This window comes from Ooceraea biroi, chromosome 2 (genome assembly GCF_003672135.1).
Source record: "Ooceraea biroi isolate clonal line C1 chromosome 2, Obir_v5.4, whole genome shotgun sequence".
Lineage (NCBI taxonomy): Eukaryota > Metazoa > Arthropoda > Insecta > Hymenoptera > Formicidae > Ooceraea > Ooceraea biroi.
The window spans coordinates 3,804,429-3,827,536 of NC_039507.1; the positions used below are offsets into that span (position 1 = coordinate 3,804,429).

General features: G+C 36.9%; 2 protein-coding genes across 3 annotated transcripts in view; one reads left to right on the forward strand and one right to left on the reverse strand.

Annotated features, from left to right (window-relative positions):
• The first annotated feature begins 257 nt into the window (after positions 1 to 257).
• LOC105285029 (insulin-like growth factor-binding protein-related protein 1) lies at positions 258 to 8,345 on the forward strand. 2 transcript variants are annotated; one of them, XM_026975310.1, is made up of 5 exons: positions 258 to 407; positions 742 to 1,036; positions 5,832 to 6,033; positions 7,291 to 7,594; positions 7,849 to 8,345. In XM_026975310.1, the coding sequence occupies exons 1-5, from the start codon at positions 356 to 358 to the stop codon at positions 8,016 to 8,018; spliced, it is 1,023 nt and encodes a 340-aa protein (XP_026831111.1). In that variant the 5' UTR covers positions 258 to 355; the 3' UTR covers positions 8,019 to 8,345. The 2 variants fall into 2 exon arrangements, with proteins under 2 accessions (XP_026831111.1, XP_011347251.2); XM_011348949.2 differs by lacking the exons at positions 258 to 407; positions 742 to 1,036 and adding an exon at positions 4,065 to 5,549 and having other exon boundaries at positions 5,835 to 6,033.
• LOC105285028 (prominin-1-A) overlaps positions 8,104 to 23,108 on the reverse strand; it is a 32,163-nt gene continuing 17,158 nt past the window's right edge. The window contains exons 7-18 of the mRNA XM_020033492.1: positions 20,269 to 20,364; positions 17,822 to 18,024; positions 16,967 to 17,102; positions 12,625 to 12,795; positions 12,148 to 12,247; positions 10,878 to 11,072; positions 10,061 to 10,283; positions 9,449 to 9,748; positions 9,136 to 9,294; positions 8,695 to 8,825; positions 8,540 to 8,578; positions 8,104 to 8,418 (exon numbers count right to left, since the gene is read on the reverse strand). Coding sequence (XP_019889051.1) covers positions 8,385 to 8,418; positions 8,540 to 8,578; positions 8,695 to 8,825; positions 9,136 to 9,294; positions 9,449 to 9,748; positions 10,061 to 10,283; positions 10,878 to 11,072; positions 12,148 to 12,247; positions 12,625 to 12,795; positions 16,967 to 17,102; positions 17,822 to 18,024; positions 20,269 to 20,364 — 1,787 coding nt within the window. The 3' untranslated portion in view covers positions 8,104 to 8,384. The remainder of the gene's footprint in view (positions 8,419 to 8,539; positions 8,579 to 8,694; positions 8,826 to 9,135; positions 9,295 to 9,448; positions 9,749 to 10,060; positions 10,284 to 10,877; positions 11,073 to 12,147; positions 12,248 to 12,624; positions 12,796 to 16,966; positions 17,103 to 17,821; positions 18,025 to 20,268; positions 20,365 to 23,108) is intronic.

Here is a 23,108-nt window from a genome sequence, read left to right on the forward strand (position 1 = left end):
TCTATACAAATAACGTAATTTATACATTATATTTCTCATTTAGAATATTACATTTTGTTTCTATGGTAATCAAGTTATTAGCAACTTATAACGTACGTAACAACAGAAAATTAGCACGACATGCAGATATTTTTGTATCCTTTATAATTCGTCTTTAGCAATCTTCACACTATCAATTAGATATGTCAAATTATACCGATCAATGAACTATAACAACAAAAATCGTCCGAAAATGTAAAGCAAATCTACGTAAATGCTCCTGCCAATTTTATTATTTGGTCCGGATCGTAAATGGCACGTCTGCGCGAAATCTTCAATTTGGGAAAGTTAAATCCTGTTGTACAGCAAAATCGGTATGTCCTTCTGTGATGAAATTGGCAAGAGACGACGTTTTGGCAACCACTGTGGTTAGTATGTATAAACTAGATAAATGAGTTTTATATGATAATAATCATTAGGAAAATCGTGTCAATTTAAATATAAGGAAAATTATATCAGTTTTACAGTCATTTATATTTATACTTTATTAAATCTACTATTTATATCCTACTTCGTATATTACTTACATTCTCTATTTTATTTGTCAAATTAAGAAATAATAATATAATTTAGAAACATATGGAAAGTAAAAAATTTTGTTTTCTGAAATTTGTTCTCTCTTTCTCTCTTTCACAAGAATTTTCTAATTTGTAATTTGCGTGTAACACGATGGGGTCCTTAGTTTGCAATATTGTCACGCAGGAAACAATCGTGCATTAGACAGGGACGGTTGTTGCAAGGCTCGTATACCTTCGTGTGATTGCCAAAGTAACGTAGGATGCCTGGATCGCAGTGATTGCGGTGGTTTCCGGCCTACCGGGACTGCCGCGACCGGCGCATGTCCTGGGCCGTGTCAGTGCGCCGAAGAGGAGATCTGGAATAGCAATGTGCCGCCTAAACCGGATTGCCAATGGTTGAGTAACTTTGCCGAGCTGCGCCGTCAATGGAGCGATCACGGTCGCCAGCAGACGTACAAAAACTACAGCTGCCGATCGTGGTAGGAAAATGATACGATAGTTAATAATGTCAATGCTTCGTCGCGAGAGGAAAGCCAATTTCATCCTGCAAAAATGTCACCCTACAGTCCTCGTTGTCATTCTCTGTAATGTGATAACAAAAAGACGGATGTTAGAGACTGGTCTCTGTTATTTGCTTTCTTTTTGTTTCCTCGTATGACAATGAAACATTGATCGTTTCTGTTCAATATAAATGTAAAAAATGTACAATTTGCGTTCTATGTAATACGCATAAAAGTTCGTATATGAGAAAAATGTTGCCCAAGATATTGGTAACGTTTGAGGGTAAACTTTTATTGATATTTAAATTATTGTTCAAAGGATATTGGACGTGGCGCTGTTAGATTCGGTCTTTGAATTCATCCATCTTTGTAACGATAGTGTTTCCTACACGGTGAAAAGAATCTTCGCATGAGTGTGAACATGAAGCGAATATTCTTTTCTGAGATAATGAAAGAATTATTGCACTTCTTCCTTTTGCGCTATGTTGCATTTTGTTCGCAGCAGAACTGTCGCCTCGCACCAGCCGTGTCTTTCATCATCACTCCCGTGTTCCGGTACTATTTTAACTGCGTCGGACTGTCAGGTACACTGAGGTAGATTCCTTGCTAAGAATAGAGAACGTTTGAGAGTTTCCCGACATGGTAGATTTTAGATTTTATATATTTCTTTTAAAAAGAGGAACGTCAACTCAAATTTGAAAAGAAATGAATCTAATTCTACTGTTTGGTTTACGACTGTGTTAAGCTATTTTAAATAACTACTTTCATTTACATGTTCCTAACAATTCCCAATTTCATGATTTCTTTTTTATTAAGTTAGTACTTGTGCCAGAAATAATAGACATTTCAATAAAATTATATAAAAATTAATAATTTGTATTTATAATATATTTATAATATTATATGTGTGCATTGGGTATTTATAATTATGTATTACAGTGTATGTAGAAATGTACTTGTATAAATTCAGATGTAATAAATGTGCGTAACAAGTTAGTTAACAGAACAACAGAAATTAAGCAAGAATGAACAATACAGAGCATAGTTAATGTTTCTGACATTCACTGTATGTTTTAATTAAATCTGATAGGGAGACTGAAAAAGCATTTAATTCAAGTGCGGTTATCCCGCGCACTCAATTTATGCAAATTAGCACAGCATAGTTAAAAGTAAGCGAGCGTCTAAAGTTTCTTAATTATTTGGTAAAATCCATAAAGTTGGCCGACGCAATTTGTACACAGACTTTAATGGCTTAGTAATTGGACCGTTTAAAACGTTAAAAAAGTATCTTAAATTTAACTGACATAATGCGCTTACGTTATTTGATCCTCTGCATTGCAATCCTCTATGCAATCTATGTCATTGTATCATTCTAGAAAGAATTTCTTACAATTTTTATAAATCGATGATATCTTAAGCGATGACTTCGACAGTCGTAAAACGAGTCGTAAATCGTCTCTCACTTTGTAACTGTCGTCGGATTTTTCTATCTTCGACAGAGACGCGGACCTTTCGACCGTGGTAATCGTCGTCTAGCAGGTGGGGCAAGCAATTCGGAAATAGCACCGATAGATAAATCGTCGTCTCCCGGGTCTGCCTTGAAACGGGAAGCAGGCGGTGGTTGTCCATCGAGTTGCACCCATTCATCGACCCGCTGCAATTCCCCTGACGCCAATTGCCCCTCGATCGTTTCGTCCTGTTGTCCTTCGCGCTGCGGGTACTCCCAGGTTTCGTCGCCAGCTGATTGCCAACCGTGCGCCTCGTCCTTGCCACTGAAATCCATACTGAAAAAGCGCAACTGCTGCCGGCCTGTCACGAGTAATCATTGCATGTGCCAACCGATGCCACGTGGTTGCAATTGCCCGCCGCCTGTTCAAGTGGACGCTCCTGCAGCCCGCGAGTGTTCATGCGATTGTCCATCTAGCCCAGAATGCGCGTGTCCACCCAGCGAACGAAGATTCCCAAGATCAACGACAATCAAGTGTCCCAACGCGCGTGTCTGCTGTCCATTTCCTCGACCATCATCCGGCCCAAAATGTCACTGCGCGCGGTGTCAACCATACCTGCCGCCAACCTGCGATCCATGCACGTCCATCAAGTGTCGAGGACCTGCTTCATCGAGGAATTCTTGTCGACCTTGCTCGCCGTATCCATCGTGCGCGCCCTGTCGACCACCGACACCCTGTAAGAAGCTGACATTCTGCACCCAACGTAACAATCGGTCCTCTTCGTCCTGCACGGGAACAGGTCAGTCTCTGGTTGACAACGGTAACTGGGATAATGACATTTATAGCGAGCGAGATGATGTCGAGGAATTAGAACAGTACGATGCTGAAGATTGTGATAGTTCACACGTTTGTCTTTGTATACTCGATTATACTGGATCCAAATCTGAAAGGATCGACAAAAGTTGCGATCCGATACTGGACGAAGGATCTGTTAAGAATTCAATGTCAAAAAACTTCATTAATTCTCCGGGAGCCGCGAACCCTTCGAAATCTGTCGATCCAGATTTTGCACGGCGTGCCGGAGGGAAAGAGTGAATTTGCTCACGAAAATACGGCGCAGGCCTTTGCGGAATATATTATCGGAAAACCTGGAAAAGGATTCGTGGCATACTTCGTCCATTCACGTTTCGTCCTATAATCATGCAAAATCAGATCGTTACACATTCCGCGGAGGGCATTCGCCCGTTGACAAAAACATGCCTGAGAATTCCGTGCTCGCGAGATTATCAAATCGCACAAAAAATCACTTGCTCGAGCGAAACGTCAGCAAGATTTATTGGCGCCGGATAAATTATCGCTATACGGCAAGCCGTTGCTTTCCGCGACGCTTCACGTATCGGGCGACTGGGCGAGTGTTTTACCGAGTGTCTCGGCAACACGAACACGCGGAATCGACAGACTACGCAGGGATGGTGAATCTTCGGAAATAGATACTGTACACTCTAGCAAGACATCTCGGGAAAATTGCGCAACATTATAGAATGTATAGGAACTATCACTGTCTATAACTGACCGCTCGACATCTGCTTCGCTTAGATCAAATAAGAAGTTGTTAGATTGTTATCTTGTTAAATGAAAACCATACATTTTTCTTATCTCTCACAATGATCGACGCGAATATAATAAAAATATGGTTAGAAGTAAAGTTTTAAGTATTTAATATCTGTAAAATCTACATAATTAATACAAAAAAGTTATTACATATCAACATTGAATGTTTCAAAAACCAGATATTGATTAAAAACCAAATTGGAATAGACAAGCTTTTTTTTTATATAGATCCTTTAATTTTAGAAGAGATAATTTTGTAGAGACGTATATTAAATATAAATTTTTATATTTCCTAATTTTGTTTCCCTAAATTTATTTATATTTATATTATATCAAAGAAATTATAAATATATTCATTTAAAACTGTAAAGCTTTAGATAATACTAAAGTCTTGCATGTTAAATTTACAGGAATAAATTTCTATTATTAGTTCTATAATATTATAACGTAAAGTTTCTGTAATCTATACTTGAGTAATGTTTAAATATTTATATTTTGCTGACACGTGAAAAAATAATTTGCTTTGTGAAATTGCGATCCAATGCGCTAGAGACTGACGTTTATTTGCACCCTTGTGTTATCACCAAAGGACCAATGTGACACGTGATGTGGTGCATCCAGTAGGTGTCAGAGATGCATCGAAGGGAACATCGACTGCATATGCGCAGACACAGGAACAGAAAAGCGAAAGTGCATGCTGCAATGTGTTTACTAATCTCGGTGGCATCGGTTACTCGACTCTCGTACCAAATCCACTGACATTAATATCCTTCGCATTACTGATCCTAATCGCTGTTACCTGGTCCTCCGGTTTAACTTTTTACCGTCGTTATCTATTACACAAGAGAATCTGCTGGAAATACTTAGGCTTGTAATTGTACAAGAAAATAAAAAACCTGAAAAAGATATACTCTTTTCATCAATCTAAATAAACATCTACAGATAAACCAAAACTGTATAAAATTCTGAAATAGTTTTCTCTGTATTGCAATACATAAATAACTAATTTAACAAATGTATTTTGCAGCATGATAATTTTACTTAATAGATACATATTATTTCGTTATTATATAAAATCGGGAATTTTTATATAAATTTTTATATCGGCAATAATTATGCAAAATACACAAGCGACGTTAAATGTCCCAAGAGTGTGCCGCAGTTATCTTCCGGGTTTTTTTTTAATACGCGCGGAATGCATACGCTTCAATACCTCCCCCTTCACATCGGGAGTGACATCGCGAATGATGCTCGCGCTTTCTGTCAGTCGGCGAAATGACGCGCCGGAGAGCGTTTCTGTTTGCGTTTTTATTGGCGTTGCTGTTCTGCGCGACGATCCAACGAGGTGCTTCCGCCGTCGCCGAAACTACCGAAAACAAAAGTTTCACCGAAAAAGCACAAGCGGCAGGTTGCATCGAATGCGGATATTACAGGTAAATTACGTGCGATAAAACTGCGCACAATACTATGCAGGTGAATTTATAGATACCATCGAAGGCCGCAGTACTATCGTTTATTAAAGAAAATTCGATATTAAGAACGTTTTATTTCATATTTTCATTTCTCCACATAATGCTCTCTCTATTTGTTCTATTTTAAATGAGATTGTTATTTAAGAAAAAAGTAACAGAAAAGTTAGTTAATTATTGTGTTATATACTTCTGCAAGTTATTATATTTGTACAATATTATTATTGTGTGTTTATTGTGCACAAGTAGATGTCCAGAGGATCCAGGAAAATGTTTATTGGGCTCGATGCCTGATCCTTGCGGGTGCTGTCCGGACGGTTTATGCGCCCGCCTTCTTGGAGAACCATGTTGGAACGCCAGCATCCCTCTTTTACCTGCAAAGTACCTCAACGATGGATACTGTGCAAGAAATTATTTGTGCGAGTTACGTTCCGATCTACTGGAAGAGGTATATTTAATCATATACATTTAAGGCATATTATTTAATCTTTATTATAGGAATTTAAGTTTTATAATAATTATACGTGATTTAATATTAAACACCTAAGGGTAAGACTAAAACTAATATTGAAAAAAGTCGTTTCGATTGTTACAATGCATTCGTATTAATTGCACTATAATCAGAACTTTTAATTTTTTAATTACTTTGTTAAAACTTATATTTTTATCTCATATACTTATTTATTTACTTTTATTATATTCTGCGCAGGTATAATTTATATATCGTCGAGAAAATTTATAAATAATGGTAGATTTCCCTTTAAGAGTTAAATATGTACGAAGCCGAAAGAGAACGCGTTTCATTACGTGCGACATGTTTATTATCTGCGTAAGTGATAAATTTGCTTCCCCAATTCGGTTAAAGACTCATGTTCTAGATCAGCCTCAACAAGCTTGGTAATGAGATTTCTCGTTTTCTGGGTTAGTTTAACGCAAAAATAGGGATAACGAGCCATTGCGCAAACGATATCTAACGCGGAGCCGCATATCATCCACCCACTATACTGCGCTATGCTGTCAGTCAGATCTATCGCAGTTTTAAGATCGCAGCTACCGGCGACTTACGGTCGCTGACCCGTTCCGCTGGCCTTCTCGCATCTAATTTTGCCTTGTCGTGCACCGTGGGCCGTGAATCGCATTGTGAGAATGTATGCGCACACACGTCATGCAATCAAGCAATCAGGCAGACCGTTTATGATGAACGCGAGCTAGAGATAAGAATACTCTTCGCCATTTGATCTTAAGATCGTGTCTAAGTAATCGGAGCATTTCTCGGAAACTCGGCCGATCGCGCTAATACTAATCACTTAACTAAATTAGCTCGGTATATTAAACTATTTAAACTGTCACCAGTTACTCCTAATAGTTGAGCAAACTAACGGCGATTATTCGCAACAACTATTCGCACGGGCCGTTACGTTTGCATCGGTTCTGTAGAAATATTCAGGATATAGCGAAGACGTGCTGGCGCATCAAGCGCCGCATTACCAACTTCGAGCGATTTAACTTCCACAAAATAGAACGGGGGAAAATATCATTTCGTCGACGAGTATCGGATGACAGTCATCATAAATGTAAAGTTCATCTGTAAAATAGAGAACGTGATAGTAATATTGAAATAAGCAGAGGCGGCGCGATAATGGTACCCTATGCGTGCAAAGAGGATATCCGTGCAATTAATAGAAAGGGTCGAACTTTTACACAGGATGCCCCGGAGGCTACCTGCGTCTGCATGGAACAAAGCCCTGCGTGCGGTAGTAATAACGAAACTTACGCGACGCCGTGCGCGTTGCACGAAGAGGCGATGAAACTCAGGAACTCGTCTTCCTTGAGGCTGCAACACCTTGGTCCTTGCGAGAGTAGACCTTGGATCCTTTCGGATCTGGAAAACGTTGCCTCACCGTACGGTCAACGGGTCGCGCTGAATTGCGAGGCACAGGGCTTCCCCGTGCCAGATATCTTTTGGGAATTTCACTCAGCTGACGGGAGGAGGGTGCTAAAATTGCCAGGTAAAGTGTGAGGCAGTAGCAGCATATTAAAATACAATTCGGTGACACTTTTGAGCCACGTAAATTGATTGCTTGATGTTAATTTACGATTGTTTTGTAGAAAAAGTCTGGAGGCAAGAACCTCGAAAGCTTGAGTGATATTCTAGTAGCACATAACGATTTTTCTTAAGATTTACGCACTATATATCCGCATTATGGGTTGTACTAACAGCGGGTGTACTATGGAGTTCAGTAAACAACCATTTTATCCGCAGGCGAGGAACACGAGGCGACGGTACATACGAGCGAGGGTCCAGAGCCCCTTATGCGGACCTCTTGGATGCAATTGGCTCGGCTAAGCAAAGAGCACATTGGAATGTATCATTGCATTGCTAACAATTCCATGGGCGAAGCGAGTACGGCTGCATTTGTGTCCATGTCGTGAGATTACGTCTCATAAAACAGTTTTCCGTGTAATCGCATCGTATATGATATAATGTAATGCAAGGAAAAAAAAGATAAATTAATCATACGTTCAGAGAGTTTACTTCCTTAACAAATGTTATGACGTATGAAGAGTTCTAAACGATAGCTTTAAAATCGATTATATTTCATACATTCGAAATGTACGAACGGCAGTTGACTTGTAATGCAGAAATTCGTTTATCATAAATAATAACAAATAGAATTGTTTTGTACGATCTATAGTTCAAGCTTCCTCAATATTCTTGCCATATTAAATTTTAATGTTATAATAATATCTCTCTAAGTCTGCTTGTGATACGTAGTTTTTGTCCTTTATCCTTCTTTGCTACCAGTCGTTTTGTGGCGGAAGTGGCGGCGATCTAAAAAATGTAATTATACAATTGTGAATAAGATTTTATTGATAAAATAAAAGTTTCCGATGTCACATTATTACAGTCTAAATACAAAACGACAAAATATTATAATCCGATATATACTTACTCCGGTGTTTGCCATGACTCGGTTGTGTCAATACTTTCCCTAGAAAGAAAAATATTTTTATTTTTTTGCAATCTGTATCTATTTTATCCGTATTTATTTCACAAATATACAAATTTTAATCGAATTTACCAAATAATTACAAATACAATACTTACGTTCTCGTTGGCAATAGGATAACATCTTGCGCGAAATGAAGCTTTTTGTACACCAGCGATAAAACATGAGCTGTTGGTGTACTGGCAATCATGACGACTGTACATATGAACGTAGCGAACCAGAAACCATTCTACATATTGAAACATAAAAAGCTTTGTCGAAATATGTGACATAATATTTCATTAATTATTATGTATGCATGCATTTTTGCCTTTTCTCGCTTTATTTTCATAACATATAAAGAACAATCGTTCGTGATATATGACGTTTTAAATATGCTTTTAACGTCAACACTCTAAAACTGTAAAAGAATATAAATGCAGTTCAGTTTTAAATAACTTTTTTCCAAAGTGATGAGAAAGGACTAAAACTTATGCATGCATCTAATATCTCAAATTTAATTATTAAACATTTCTTGCTTTATATTTAATTATACATACGAGAGGACTTAAAATGTGGCCACACAGTAAGTGTCTTAATCCATCTAGAACGTCCCACAAAGGTCGACACCTGAATACTCCCGTACCCGTTTCGGAGAGTACATGAGCCCGCCATTGGTCCAGGTAATTCGCCAGTCGGTCTACGTACGACTTTATTTTCTGCAAATAATTAACAATACATATATATTTCAAGAATCCACCATAATACCTTTTGTTTTATGCATATTTAACGATACACTTACAATCTTACATTATATACAAAAATTGTAATTTTTATAATCTACGATGGTCTGTCGAAATATATTGCACTCACTAGTTGAGCAATTTTATCGCCTTGATGATCTATGTAATATTGTATAGTCCTCAGGTGGGAGATCGACTGGTTGACTTGACGTAAAAGAGGTTGTATCTGTAACTCTAGAACGGCAAGGTGATACACCAAGTCGTCCTGTAATTTCATCAGCGGCTTCACGCGCCGCAGCGTCAGATCCCGCATTGCTATTCCAATGCTTTGTAACTCCCTGGCGATATTCCGATCATGCAGCTGACGGAATATATTATCTAGCTGGACGGACATCGTATTCAGGTCCTTATTCAGAATTGATCCTTGAATCTGAAGAAGAATAGAAAGCGCTAATAAAAAAATAGGAATCAATATTGAGTTATTTCTTCGTGCAAAGTACATTGTCGAATTAAGTAATGTGCTAACATAATAATAAAAAATTTATTATTTGTTAATATGAACTTTAATTTAATAATGTTTATTTTATTTAAAATTTTATTAAATTATTTAATAATTAAAAGACAATCAGTTCTGAATAACAATGCTAGTAAAGCCTCTGCGCTTTTATTTTCACGCTTTTTATTTGGGAGATTATGAAAATGAAAAGTTGGAGCGATGTAACATTACGAACGTAGCAGGTACCGTGGTTCTGTGCGCCGTGAGATTCAAGCTGCAAGCGTATAAGAGATCCTGAAGATGTTGCTGTAGATTCGGCGTTAGTATTTGCAAACCCTTCAAGTTAATTTTAATATTTGAAATTATGCTGGACAAGCCTGGCCATGTCCAATGCGCAGTCAAATGTTCTAGTTTTATTACATTTTCTAGCCCGAAGGCGGGGTAAGCTGCCTCGTTGTTTCGACATTTTCTGCAAATATATACTATTGCTGAAAACCATAGCCATATATTGTTATATAAAATAATACTGGTAATAATTTTTATATTACAACCTGAGGTAAATCTAATAAAAAAGATATATTTTGCATTCAAACTATAACACATTTTTACGAATAAAAAATTTGTGTCGGAAAATATTTTATTTAAAATATTAGTTAAAACTTTTATTTTATAAAATTATATGTAAAAAATTATAATTAAAATTACATATTAAATAAAATCTAATAGACGTACTTGTCAGTGTATGTATATTTCTATCACTTGTTTTACACAGTATTTAAACAAGAACAATATAGTATTTAAAAATTTTTAAATAAATCTATGCTTAAAATATAATAATGAGATACATAACGAAAAGATAATTTTAATATTCGAAAATAATTTGAAGATAATTTTTAGTATTTAAAAGTGTAAAATTACACGTTATTGATTAAAAAAAATTTGTCAAATATACATTTAATATTATTTCCATGCACATAATTTCAAGTTCACTCTGTGTCTCTATGTCTATACTGAAATGAAATATAATATCCGTGTAAAGATTGATTATAGTACTGTGGCTTACTCAAAGAGCTCTTTGAGAGGAACTGTGAGCCTTCTTCTTAAGAAAGCTCGGGTTTCCAATATGGTTTCCATAGTATGGTAGTTAGGATCGTAAAGCGGTCGACATATCAACATCTCCATATGGCTGGAAATGCCCAAAGCGACGATCAACACTATCCATAGTGCAATTGAGATGAAACAACTGGTAAGCACACCACTGAAATCCAATCGATACACTCAGTCTGTCGCGATACATCTGGATCTATTGCCAAATACTATATTATTTTCGATTGAGCTCTTTGCACCATCACAGAGCTTACGAAATATTAATTTACTACATGTAATACATGTAGTAATAACATAGTAAATCTAATGTATAAATGTAGTATAGTAAATATAGTATTAAATATATTTACATTACATTTGATATAATGCAACTGTTCTTTCAATTTTTATATTATAAATATTATATTTCGATAATAAAAATAAATATCTTATATGATATAATATTTGATAATGATGAAAATATTTATGATATTTAATGTTATTAAATATTATTTGTAATTATACTCATTTGTCGCTTAATATTTCAATAAATTTTAACTAAAATTTGATAGAAAATTATATACATGTACATACATAATATGTATTTTACGAATTGTTTAATAAAGATATGTGTTACGTATACACGCTTATGTTTTATCTATATATTATTATGTATATTATAAAATGTTAAACATATTATTATTACATAAATAACATAAATTATTATCATTATTATTTTATTAATATAATAAGACATCATTTTATTAATATAATAAGAGATCATGAGCAAGAATTTAAAATAATGAAGAAAATATTAAATATTAAAGTATAAAATACGGAAGTAATATATATTGCTTATTCATAAAGAGAACCTATAGAGAAACGTCTTCCGAGCAATATTGCACTCATGATAAAGCTTGGTGCAATTTTTTTGCTTTTTTCGGATAAATAACTGACATAATATAATAAGGAGGTAAAAAGATTGTATCATACGAAACTGTAGTATACTGAAAAGAATATGTATTAGGTGTAGTTATTTTGTAATAACTTGCAAAATTTTTGTAAAAGTAATGCATTCATCGAATTATAAAAGCTGGTATTAATGATATAATATCGTTCTCTTCTTCAATATAATACTTCACTTCGACGGTAAGTAAAAAACGATATTCAACTGAAAGATATCTTAGAAACTCACTTTATTGTGCTTCTATTGTAATTTAAAAATTGTATATAAACATAACACTTACCATAGAAGAGTCGGACGCACTTTATTTTCAGATGATCCGCAGCGACAAGATAAAGCTCCAACCAATAACGAAAAAATTGGCAAAACGCATAGAGCAGTAGCTGTAGATATCATAAATAAAAATGTATTATTTTTCAATGTATTATTTATCAAAACAATCAATGTCACATGCAACCAAAAAATACCGAATTAAATCCTGAATCATTTTTAGTAAATAAGGGGTAAAATTATTTAATTTCTCTCGAAACTACTTCTACACTAGAAAAATAGCAGTAATCTCGGTTTAAATTATCCCAATGCTTACGAAAATTTTCCATATTTAGTTTTTCTATTATCAAGTTAAATTTTTAAATTCTTCTTAAATTCTTCGTTCACTTGAAGATGCTTTTCACGATTCCTGCGATCGTTTTCCAAATATCAGCACAGACGCGGTGAATAACGGAAAATATTCAATGTAATCTTGAAAAATTCTGTGTACCTATACCGACGATCCACCTGATACGCTCGAAAGCGATGACATGAGGTACAGCGTAATCCGTGATGCTTCTCGCTGAATCCAGCTGCTTTGAGAGCTCAAAATTGTTCGTCTCCACGCTGCGCGTTTGATCGACAATTCTAGCACGTGCTGCATTGATCTCGCGCCGCATCTCTGCGAAAATATTTTTCACGCTCTTATAATTTCACAATTCTTCGCTACTCAGTATTAGTCACATATCGGAAAAGAATATTTTGATATAGAGAGAAAGACACATTCTAAAGCTAGTTAGAAGTAGTTCTTAACGTTAGGAAGAGATGTCAATATAATTTTATTTGCAACTAAGACAGCGCAAAATACAGTAAGGTTCTCGAGATAATTCAACAATATTTTTTCATTCGCCTACAAGATCATATTTCATTGTTCAATCGCAGTTTTTTGCAATAAATGAAGTTTCTTGTGCAGCAGTTTTCATTTAACCAAATCCAAATAATTATAAAGAATAATTATTAATTTAATCAAATGCAATGGATAAGGACAGCAAACCGGAATTGTAATGTATCATCAATATATCAGAAGAATTACATAGGTGCCCTTTATTAATTCCGCGCGAAAGCCGCTCGACCGATCTCCATCGTGCCGGACAGACTAGTTTAATAAGAAATTTTTCTAGCAATAATAGTTTCCGTCGCGAACGCGCAGAAACGTGAAAACTACTTAGCAACAATCTGATCGGTGAACGCCGGGCTTGTTCCACTTTATCATCTCGGTAATGGGACGAACCTTTACAAATTTTTTGCGACCCTTTTTTTTGCTGAGTAATATTAAACGCGATATGGATTTCGCATTAGACGCCGACCGTCACCTCTCTATCGGATCTGTCTATCGATGGATGGCGACGGGGGACAAGCTTTATTGGTCGATGGCGAGTTAAGAGAAGTCGACAGGAGTACAAGTTCGCCGCTTTGGTTCATCGGTATTCTAGCGCCGTAGCATCCATCATCCCATAGATATATATTCTTCCTCATGGATATATTTCAATATTCTTTATTAATAATTTCTTTCATGTTCTTATGTTCCATTACTCGGAAAAATAACTTCGTTTACTCGGGAAAATAAATTCGTTAGTCGATAACGTAAACGTCCTGCAGTGTCAATTGATATATTACGTTTTTGTTGCAAAATCTATGTATCACCTATCGGAGAATATATGCGATGTCAATTCGGTGCATTATATATGTATTTTGATAGCATATTCTGGAATCTATCGCAGATATGAATTTGACATAGAACTAGCAGCTATAATAAAAGATTTATGATAATAAAACTATAAAAGATAGACCAGAACATATCAATAAAAACTGAGCATAAAGTAACCAGAAAAATAAAAAAAAGTAAACAAACTAAACATATTTATAATTTTCCTGTCGAATACTTTTCTATATCGCTCGTAATATCCTCGTATCTTTAAATATCTATATTACATTAAAAGTGAATCATGATTGATTACTTATAGCTATTATGAAATATAATACTAATTGCGCGAAAAATGTAATCATATGTTTATGTAATATACTATAAAAAATTCATATTTTCGAATTCTTGTTTAAGCTTATCCCGCTAATGTTACAAAGTACACATATCGGCGTCCAAGAAACAGTAAGTAGAACAGGTCCGTGATGTAGCCCGACACGACAGGCCGTCGGTGCGTGACTTTCTCAGCATCAATCAACCGATCCCATCGTGAAAGTTTATACGGGTGCCTCGGGGGAGATATATAACAAGATCGCTGGATCCATGGAGATGTTTGCTCGAAGCATTTACCGCATTTCGTTTGTCTATTAAGGATAAAGCCCCCTGACTCTCCCTTTTCGTCGTTGATCTTGTACTCATCGCACTCTGAGGCAGAAACGCTGACGCGTTTCCCCCGGTCCGTGACGAAATATCGTTTATATGGTATGACATGGAAAAGGAGCGGAAAGGGTGTGCAAAACCACTTTTGAGAAACGTGACATTCTGTGCTAAACGATTCCCTGCAAAGAGCAAGGAAGGATGTAGTGGAATTTTGCAATGAGCTGTTGTGATGTAATAGCGCGCCTAAATTCTGAGAGCTTCTTTTCATTAAAGGTCAGCGTGTGCTTGTGTGTAATGTGCTTAATAATTTGTGTAATTTCAAACGCATAAACGAGTTGGAGAAACTAATATATATATGTATGTATATAAACGAATATTCATATAAAATCTTCGAACACTTTTAAATAATCATTAAATAATCATTATTATGTGATATTATGTTATGTATTGTTGGCACATGTAATTAAATATGTTTAAATATTTTGTAAATATTGCTTTGAGAATAGATAGAATATCGTAATGACTCAGTTTTCGTTTTGACAGTTATTTATTCTGACAGTTCTTTGGAATAATTCTACATTTGGAAATGATCCATTGCGCAAATGTATATTCAGGATATTTCATGCTGGAAATTTATGTGCGTTTTGTATCGCATATTTCTTAGAAACTGTCAACAGTTTGGAAGACTTTGAATCTGAGATAGAATATACTCTTGATAAACTCTGGGAAAAACAGAAATATTATTTTATACAATGTAAGAATAATTAAAAGGTACCAAAAAATATCTAATAAATTCTAATCTTGTGTAATACGATTAGGAATTATACGTAGGAACAAATTTTCTTAATATGTGAATGATAGAGAATATAGTTGTTGAACTTTTATTACTCTTTTAGTCACATTTATCCACAAAGTTTTAATTATCGAGACATCAGAATGCAATTTCACAAAACTAACAAGTTTATGTTTCCCTAGCTTCGTTCGAGATAAAATGCAATCTGGTTTGTTTATTTTCCTTTAAAGTTACGCTTTAAACACATTTTTGTTATTAAAGTTATGCTTCAAAACACATTACTGCAAGATATGTAATCAAGGATATATAGATTATAGACAAGAGATGTTCCAAACATTTGTCATAAACAGTGACATAACTATGATTCTTTATAAAACATCTATAATGCATCTATTCTCTTTCTTTTGTTTCATTTACAATCTAAATCAACTTATTATCGTTATTTCTCTGCGAAAGTTATACAAAGCTGATATTAATGTTTGCATCACGAGAACATGCACTGTAATCCTAGAAGAAGTATACGTATTCGTATATACCTGCATTTGTGGCTGAAGTAATTCTCGTGCTACAAAATCCATCGGATTTATTTCTTCGAAACTCCTTTAGATCTTCCCTCGTTTGCTTGCTTTAGGGTAATCGAAAGGTGCAAGATGCATTGCGCGTAGCATCGAACTAGAGCGAGATTTATTGGCATTTGCGACAGTTTAATCGCGGCGTGGGTTCATCGTACCTTCCGCGTCCCTTTCATTTTCCTGGGCATTGTTCACGGCCGTGGATTGCGTTCTTCCCGATTGCCGCCCGAATTTGCATCGTGATAGAAATTATTCCACGAGTTAACTGAATCTGTATTCCTGCGAAATTAACTGGCGGATACTTCGTAACGTAACAATATGAGAGTTAATAGAAATTCAAGCGAACTTGTGACAGATTGTAAATTATTACAGAAAAGTATTACAGAATTAAGACAAATTAAAATGAAACATTAGGTAATCAGCGCTGCGTGCGAGAACGATTAGCGCAACGAAGTTTCTGTCTACTTCCAGATCTACCTCGGGTTAATTAATTAAACAGCACGCGTCGACCAAATGTGAGAAGTCTAAAGTGCGCACACTGTGCTGCATATACGTGTTCGTGTGTGTGTAAATTAGCGAGTTGTTTGAAACGGCAATTATTCGCGTCATTCTTTACTTTTACAGGGGGGTCGCTGAGAGCCATTCATTCCGCTTAGCTCTCCCGTCATCTCGCATACAGCATCTAGGGAAACCTGCTGATGATGGGACTAATTCAGCTTTCTTCGACGAAGTTCCCGCGCGCAAGTGTCACCGCGATTTCAACGTGACGTCTTGCGCCACGCGTGCCGTAACGTATGTCGTGATACGTGGCGTCAATGCCAGGAAAGTTTTCTGACGCTATAGCACAGACATCTCTCCTTCCTCCCTTGTCCGTACCAACCCCCTCGAGCTGCCACGCCGATCCACCGATATCCTCAGCCAAGTAGTTACACGCTCAACTAAATTCTGCAGAGTTCCACATTCGCCTGACCTCTCGAAGGCACGCTTCGTTGCAACTGGCTGGTATCGAAGAAGGCTCGCTATTGAGAATGCGGATTTTCGTCTGCGCCTTCCTCTCTTTTTCTTGCAACTTTCCCCGATATAACATTAATTCGAAGAATGGAAACCTCATGAATATTCTACCTACGGTTACGAGCATCCAGCGTGGTGCGGCTGATGTGATGCGGTACGTGCAGATACTCTCCACGAGCTTGGCGTCCTGCTTCCGTCAGATTTTCCCGGCTGGCATTTCGTAGACGCAACAGACGATCGTCTTGCAGCAACTGCAAGGGAACGTATATCTTAGAAAGGGTAGTCTAAATAAGCGTATGAAATTTTAATAACAGATTCTTCAGCTGTTTTAAAGCTTTATTTTATCGGAAGATATGAGAATGTCAATAGTTTCTGAATAAAAAATTTCAATCGATAGATCGCGCGAAGCTAAGTTCTCTACTGTAAAATAAAACTTACTGCAAAATAAAAACAAGTTTTTTATTTTTTACTGAAGTTTTTACTTAAAATATAGATAGATAAAAAGCTACGCAAGAGATAAAGCTACGCAAGAGATAAAAATAACGACTGTATAGCTAACGATTACATTTCAAAAATAATTAAATGATATAGCAACAAATATGATATAAGCACACAGAGGAAAATGAAAGTTTGTTAAGAGCAATATAGATACGGAAAAATAACTGAAAATATGAACGTTGAGCGAAACTTTAATTAAAATTCCAGGAGATAATGGAAAGTAAACATCGTTATAATAGATAAATCAAATAAATGCTAGCCACTACAGTTTTAACTGTTCCCTGAATTGCCCGATTTAGTATGTTTCGTCCGTCTATCTGTATTTATTTAAATAAATTTTGTAGCGTCATATAAATGAAATATCCACGCACGATCGTAATAAAAATGCCGCTGAGAGTCAGACCGTTTATTCCGTCGAGCGAAACCGAGAACACGTCTGACCAAACGGCCGTCAATCGTAAAGTTTGCTCACCCGTTCTATCCGCAGATCCAGCCGAATCCCCGAAGAGTCAATGACAGCACAAAGAGAACGATCTGGACCCGAGCATGCTCTCACCGCACCTTCCAAGTCGCGCCGTATCTCGTCCGTTTCCCTACTCAATTCCAATCCGAGTTTGTGAGCCCTCTCACCCTCCTTGAGCAAAGATTCAGCCCTACTAGATAACTCCTGCGTCGCTGAAACGTGCAATACGATACCATTAACGGCGTGTGTCCGATCCGTATATCGTGCATTCCTCGCCTACGTCGAACACCTTTGAAAACCGATCACGGAAGTCACTTAAGTTTACAGCGTGAAAATCGAATCCATCGGAATCATGTCTCTTTCGATTTCCATTCGGAAGGAATATTGGACATGCGATACTTGTTCGTTAAAAAATAATAAAAACTTGCATAAATAAATTATGCATAACTTTACGAAAGATACGAGATTTTTTATATCACTAACAAGAGTAAAATTTCTCCATAATTGTATGTGTGAATATAACTATTTTCATTTATCTTCATCTGCGTGTCTGATAATAATCCAAATTGATAGCGTTAATACCCCCAAAACAAACTTTCGACATACTGGTGGCTCAGATAAGCTATCAAACTATTAGCTCCGATGATTGAAAGTAATAACGCGCGGTGTAACGAAGCAATTTATAAGACGCCGTTGCTCGCCATTTACATATTACACTTCGTCTGCACTGATGGGGAATACACGATAGCGATAGCGTCCCGTGTCTCCAAGCACTTGCTACTGTAACAGGTTTTCGTTACTTGAATTAATTCACTGCGAACGCACACAGTTGGGGAAAACGGCACTCGAGTCGTGCCCTAAGGCTACGTCTCTAGACGAAGTATATGGCGTGTGCTGCGAATTTATAATTGCAATACTTTGCGTGTTTAAAACGTAATTGAAAAATATGTGCAAGAGAAAGGAGTGATATAAAATATTTTATATATAAAACAATGATTTAATCAATGAAATTTTCCCCAATTAAAAGTTTCGGGCGGTGGTACGATTCTGTTTCATTTGTTTATGTTGGCGCAGTTTATATCAGTAGTCCGTTATTTACTCCGTCCGTGATTTATTTCATCTATTTGCAATTTTTTTAGGAATATAATTTGTTGCCATATACTTTTTACATGTTTATTCAGTTTCTCTTCACAACAAGTTGTAAATAAAACTTGTTAATCAAGACCTCTCAGCGACAAACGTTTTCAGCAGGAACAATGACTCTTAATTTACATATCTCGAGAAACGGCTTGATCTTTTGTGGTTTCGACAGGCAGTAAGTAAACGGCATATGTTATGAGAAGATCATTTCGGTACACCCGGTATGGACAACTAAGTTAAGACAACTAACCACTATGTATGATACACGTGTAGCGATTACGCGAGAGGTTGCTCGAAAGGAGATAGCAAGAGCAAAAGGCTCGCAGTTGCGGTAGTGCCTGCTAATCTAGTTAGTATACTGTTACTAACTTAGTACCGTGACTAAGTGACACTCTAGGTCGAGTAGGTCACTTAACGTCGAGGAGTTCACTTGAAGACCGAATAACCTTAGCAGAAACAACTTAAACCATCCGTGACGTCGGGCAAATTTGCGGTCCCCAAAGTAACGTTTGCGTATGTGCAGATGTATTAATTATACACGCTCGTCTAACCAGACACTACTAGATATTCGAGATCGGCAGTGAGAAAATATTCTCACTGCCGATCTGATAATAATCAGTAGCAAAGATACCTCCAAGATGGATTTAACTCGAAATTTAATTTAGTGCTTTTCGCTTTCCCTACGAAGATGATTAATTTACGCTAGCGTTAACAGCAATTAAATTTTATGCGGTCTGCGTAGCACGTGCAACACGACTTTTGCTCCACTGGAACGTTAAGTATCGAGCGAATGGCGTAGTGCAGTGTTCTGTAGGTCGCCGAATATGATGAAATCACGGCAGTGAAATTTATGACCACGCGCGATGTTCGCGAGTCGGTGAGTGAGCGACGTGGTCGCTTCTCCAAGCGAAACGTACAATTCGACGCATAAATTAATATACGTAGGACCAGTACGATGTGTAGATATTGCGTTTATGAATATGCAAACATTCCGGCGTACCGCCACCTTCCCACTCTAACAAACGAGCTACAATATTGGCACGGAATATTCTCACAGGAATATTCATTGCGTATGTGTGGATATTACCGCCAGGGATCCAGTAATAAGTTGGAAGAGCGTTTATCTATCCAGTGTGATTGCTTATTATACACGGCCGCAAAATGCGAAATCCCAGTATCATGATTGTCCGTAGTTGTACATCATAAAACTGATAAGAACAATCTCAAAAATTGCCTTCGTTAAGCGATATTGATATTCTGCAATCGCGTGTCAAATCCTTCTGACATCCTTTTTCCATATTTTCATTACGGTTTACCGTTCGCCAGATCAATGAGTGCATCCAACGCCACGTCAAGTCCAGTCTCGGCTGCGAGTTCGGTCTGCACCGGTTTGCCCAGCAGTTCCTCGACATCTGTAAAACACGTGAGTGAGATATTATTGCGCGCGACTGCCTTTGTTCCACAAGTATTCCATTAACATACAAATATTGCACATGTAAATGACAATAAGCGTCACGAGCACGCGCATATTTAACATTCCGTGAAACTTCAGATGACGTATCGGCGACTCGTCAAAGAGCTTCCTGCCAATCATGTTCCGCAAAATTCCACGAAAGCGTTAAATTATTAAAATATCGAAATATGCGAATAAAGAGCCTGTGATGTGCAGGAACGGACGGTTAAAAATAAATCGCGATCGTCTCGGACTAACGAGCGTGCGACATGCATATATAGTACACAGACACGAGGCGGCATTGTAAATCCCGTCACGTCGGTGCGTGGCGCTAATAATTTATCCACCCCGTATCCGCGCGACCGCGTTATCATGATCTGATAGGAATTTCGGGCCAGCGCAGGTGGTTTGATAATAAAAGGGCCCCTGACGGGAAAACGCGAATTTTCTGATAACAGTTAAAACTGCGTATTCTCAGCTGTATGTATGAGTTTCTCGCACAAGTCTCCAGCGAAAAAAAAAACAGGTGGCAGAAAATGTGCATCGACAGGTATAATAGATATAAACGTGGCGAAGCACATACCGGAACCTTCGGAATCCTCCGCTTAATTTTTGTTAGCAATTTGTGAGCAGCGGAGAGGAAGAGGAGAAGAGGGAGGAGGCAATTTTCCGTCTTATGATCTACGTTTCCGGGATATAGACCCCGAAAGAAGAGACATAGTCACGTTGTCGATAAACCGTATCGTTGTCGTTCCACTTGGCGCACGGTACGTGATCTGAAATCAAGACGGGGTGGCAGCATGCGAGTGAACGCGCGCGCGCGCGCTTGAGCTTTGTACTAGCGAACGCGCATAATGTCCGTGGTTGCATTGCGCTAACGAGCCCAATTTGCTGAGGGTCGTTAACGTGTCGGCGACGATGGACCCCATTACGCGACGATTATAGACTGTCGATAGCTTTCATTAGATGTGCATACGTCTCTCGGCTACGAGAAGCGTCATTAGACGATGAGACCGGACATCGGCATTCTGTCTCGATAATTCATTGCGTTCGATCCGATTTACGACGATGGAGCGAATCCTCCTCACACGATAGAGAAAACCGTCAGCAAGTAAATTCACACGTACCTAAGATTACTTTCTTTCAATCTAGCGAAATACGTTCGGTACATTATCCCTGTGTTCAGTCAATTATTAATTTTTAAGCTTGACTCATGCACCTTTTTTACAAGAGGGATTAAAACCCGAAACTTAACTTTTTAATCGGCTTAAATAACGAAACTCTCGATCAGAGTCTTGGTTAAGAGAGAAAGATTGAAACATATCTAAAAGAAATTAAACTTGCTTTTTTGAAATTTTTGTAATATAAACTTTCAGCTGCAATTGCATGTGTTATTATCATACATAAAAAATTTGGCATTTATTATTTTTCATTTATAGATAAATATATGACATATAAATACATAAAATAAAATATAACATAAAAACACATAAAATTTATTGCAGAATTAATTTAAATTTGCATACGCTGATTTACAACTAATAATTGACATTACGAAAGCAATGATAACTGTGAAATATTTTTGTTTGTATATATTTTATTTAATATTTTGTTTTTATTACATGATACATGATGATGTAAAATATTAATTAAAAAATTTCATCTATTCTTTTCTTTGTATAATCTAAACCTGCATGTTACAGATTCTATTTTCATAAATAAGTCATTAATTCATAAATGAGTTATTACATTTCTGATGAGGATAAGAATAATAGATCAAAATGCAAAAATTGTATGTGCGCAAGTTAAAAGATGATAAAGCGTAAAGAAGTAAGAAAATAATCGTCTTAAACCGAGAATATTCATCCTTTTTATAGATAAAAATAGAATATGTATTTTGGTGAAACAAGGGCTCGAAACATGCATTACAATTGCACAATCTGCTTTCATATAAACATTTAAATAACATAGAGTGATACAAAGAATCTTCTCTTTACTGTTTTCTCTCTTTAATATAATATTAATTGTATATTATACATATTGGGTCATTAAGTATGAAACTTTATAAATAGAACATAAACTTTTGCATTTTTTGGCACATGGACATGATTTATTTTCAATCGAAGTATGCGCCCATGTTATCTACACACTTCTGCCATTTTAGTGGTAGTTGGTCTATGCCTCTACTATAAAAGCCAAGAGTACGGGAATCGATGAAGTCGCGGAAGGCTGTTTCGACTGCCTGTTGAGAATTGAAGAATTTTCCCACCAAGAAGTTGTCCAAATTCCGGAAGAAGTGATAGTCGGTAGGTGATATATCTGGTGAACATGGTGGATGACGGAAAGTTTCCAATTCCAACTCTTGTAGCTTTGCCACGGTCAGTCGTGCAGTGTGCGGTCGAGCATTATCATGCAACAGCATTGGCATTGACCGATTGACCAATTTCGGTTGTTTAATAGCAAGTTGTTGCATCATTTCGTCCAGTTGCTTGCAATATACTTCAGCCGTTATCGATGTACCAGGTTTCATAAAGTTGTAGTAGATAACATCTGACCTGGACCACCAAACAGTCACCATAAGCTTCTTCTGTGTAATGTTGGGTTTCGCGTGATGTCTCGGTGGTTCATCAGCGTTCAACCACTGATGTGAGCGTTTACGATTGTCGTAGAGTATCCACTTCTCATCGCAGGTCACAATTCGAT

Bases quoted from the DNA above. Each gene is read 5' to 3' on its own strand.
- LOC105285029 (XM_026975310.1), top strand. From the start codon at position 356: ATGTCCTTCTGTGATGAAATTGGCAAGAGACGACGTTTTGGCAACCAC. The intron at 408-741 runs GTTAGTATGTAT...ATTGTCACGCAG, and splicing joins ACGTTTTGGCAACCACTGTG to GAAACAATCGTGCATTAGAC. The intron at 7,595-7,848 runs GTAAAGTGTGAG...TTTTATCCGCAG, and splicing joins GAGGGTGCTAAAATTGCCAG to GCGAGGAACACGAGGCGACG.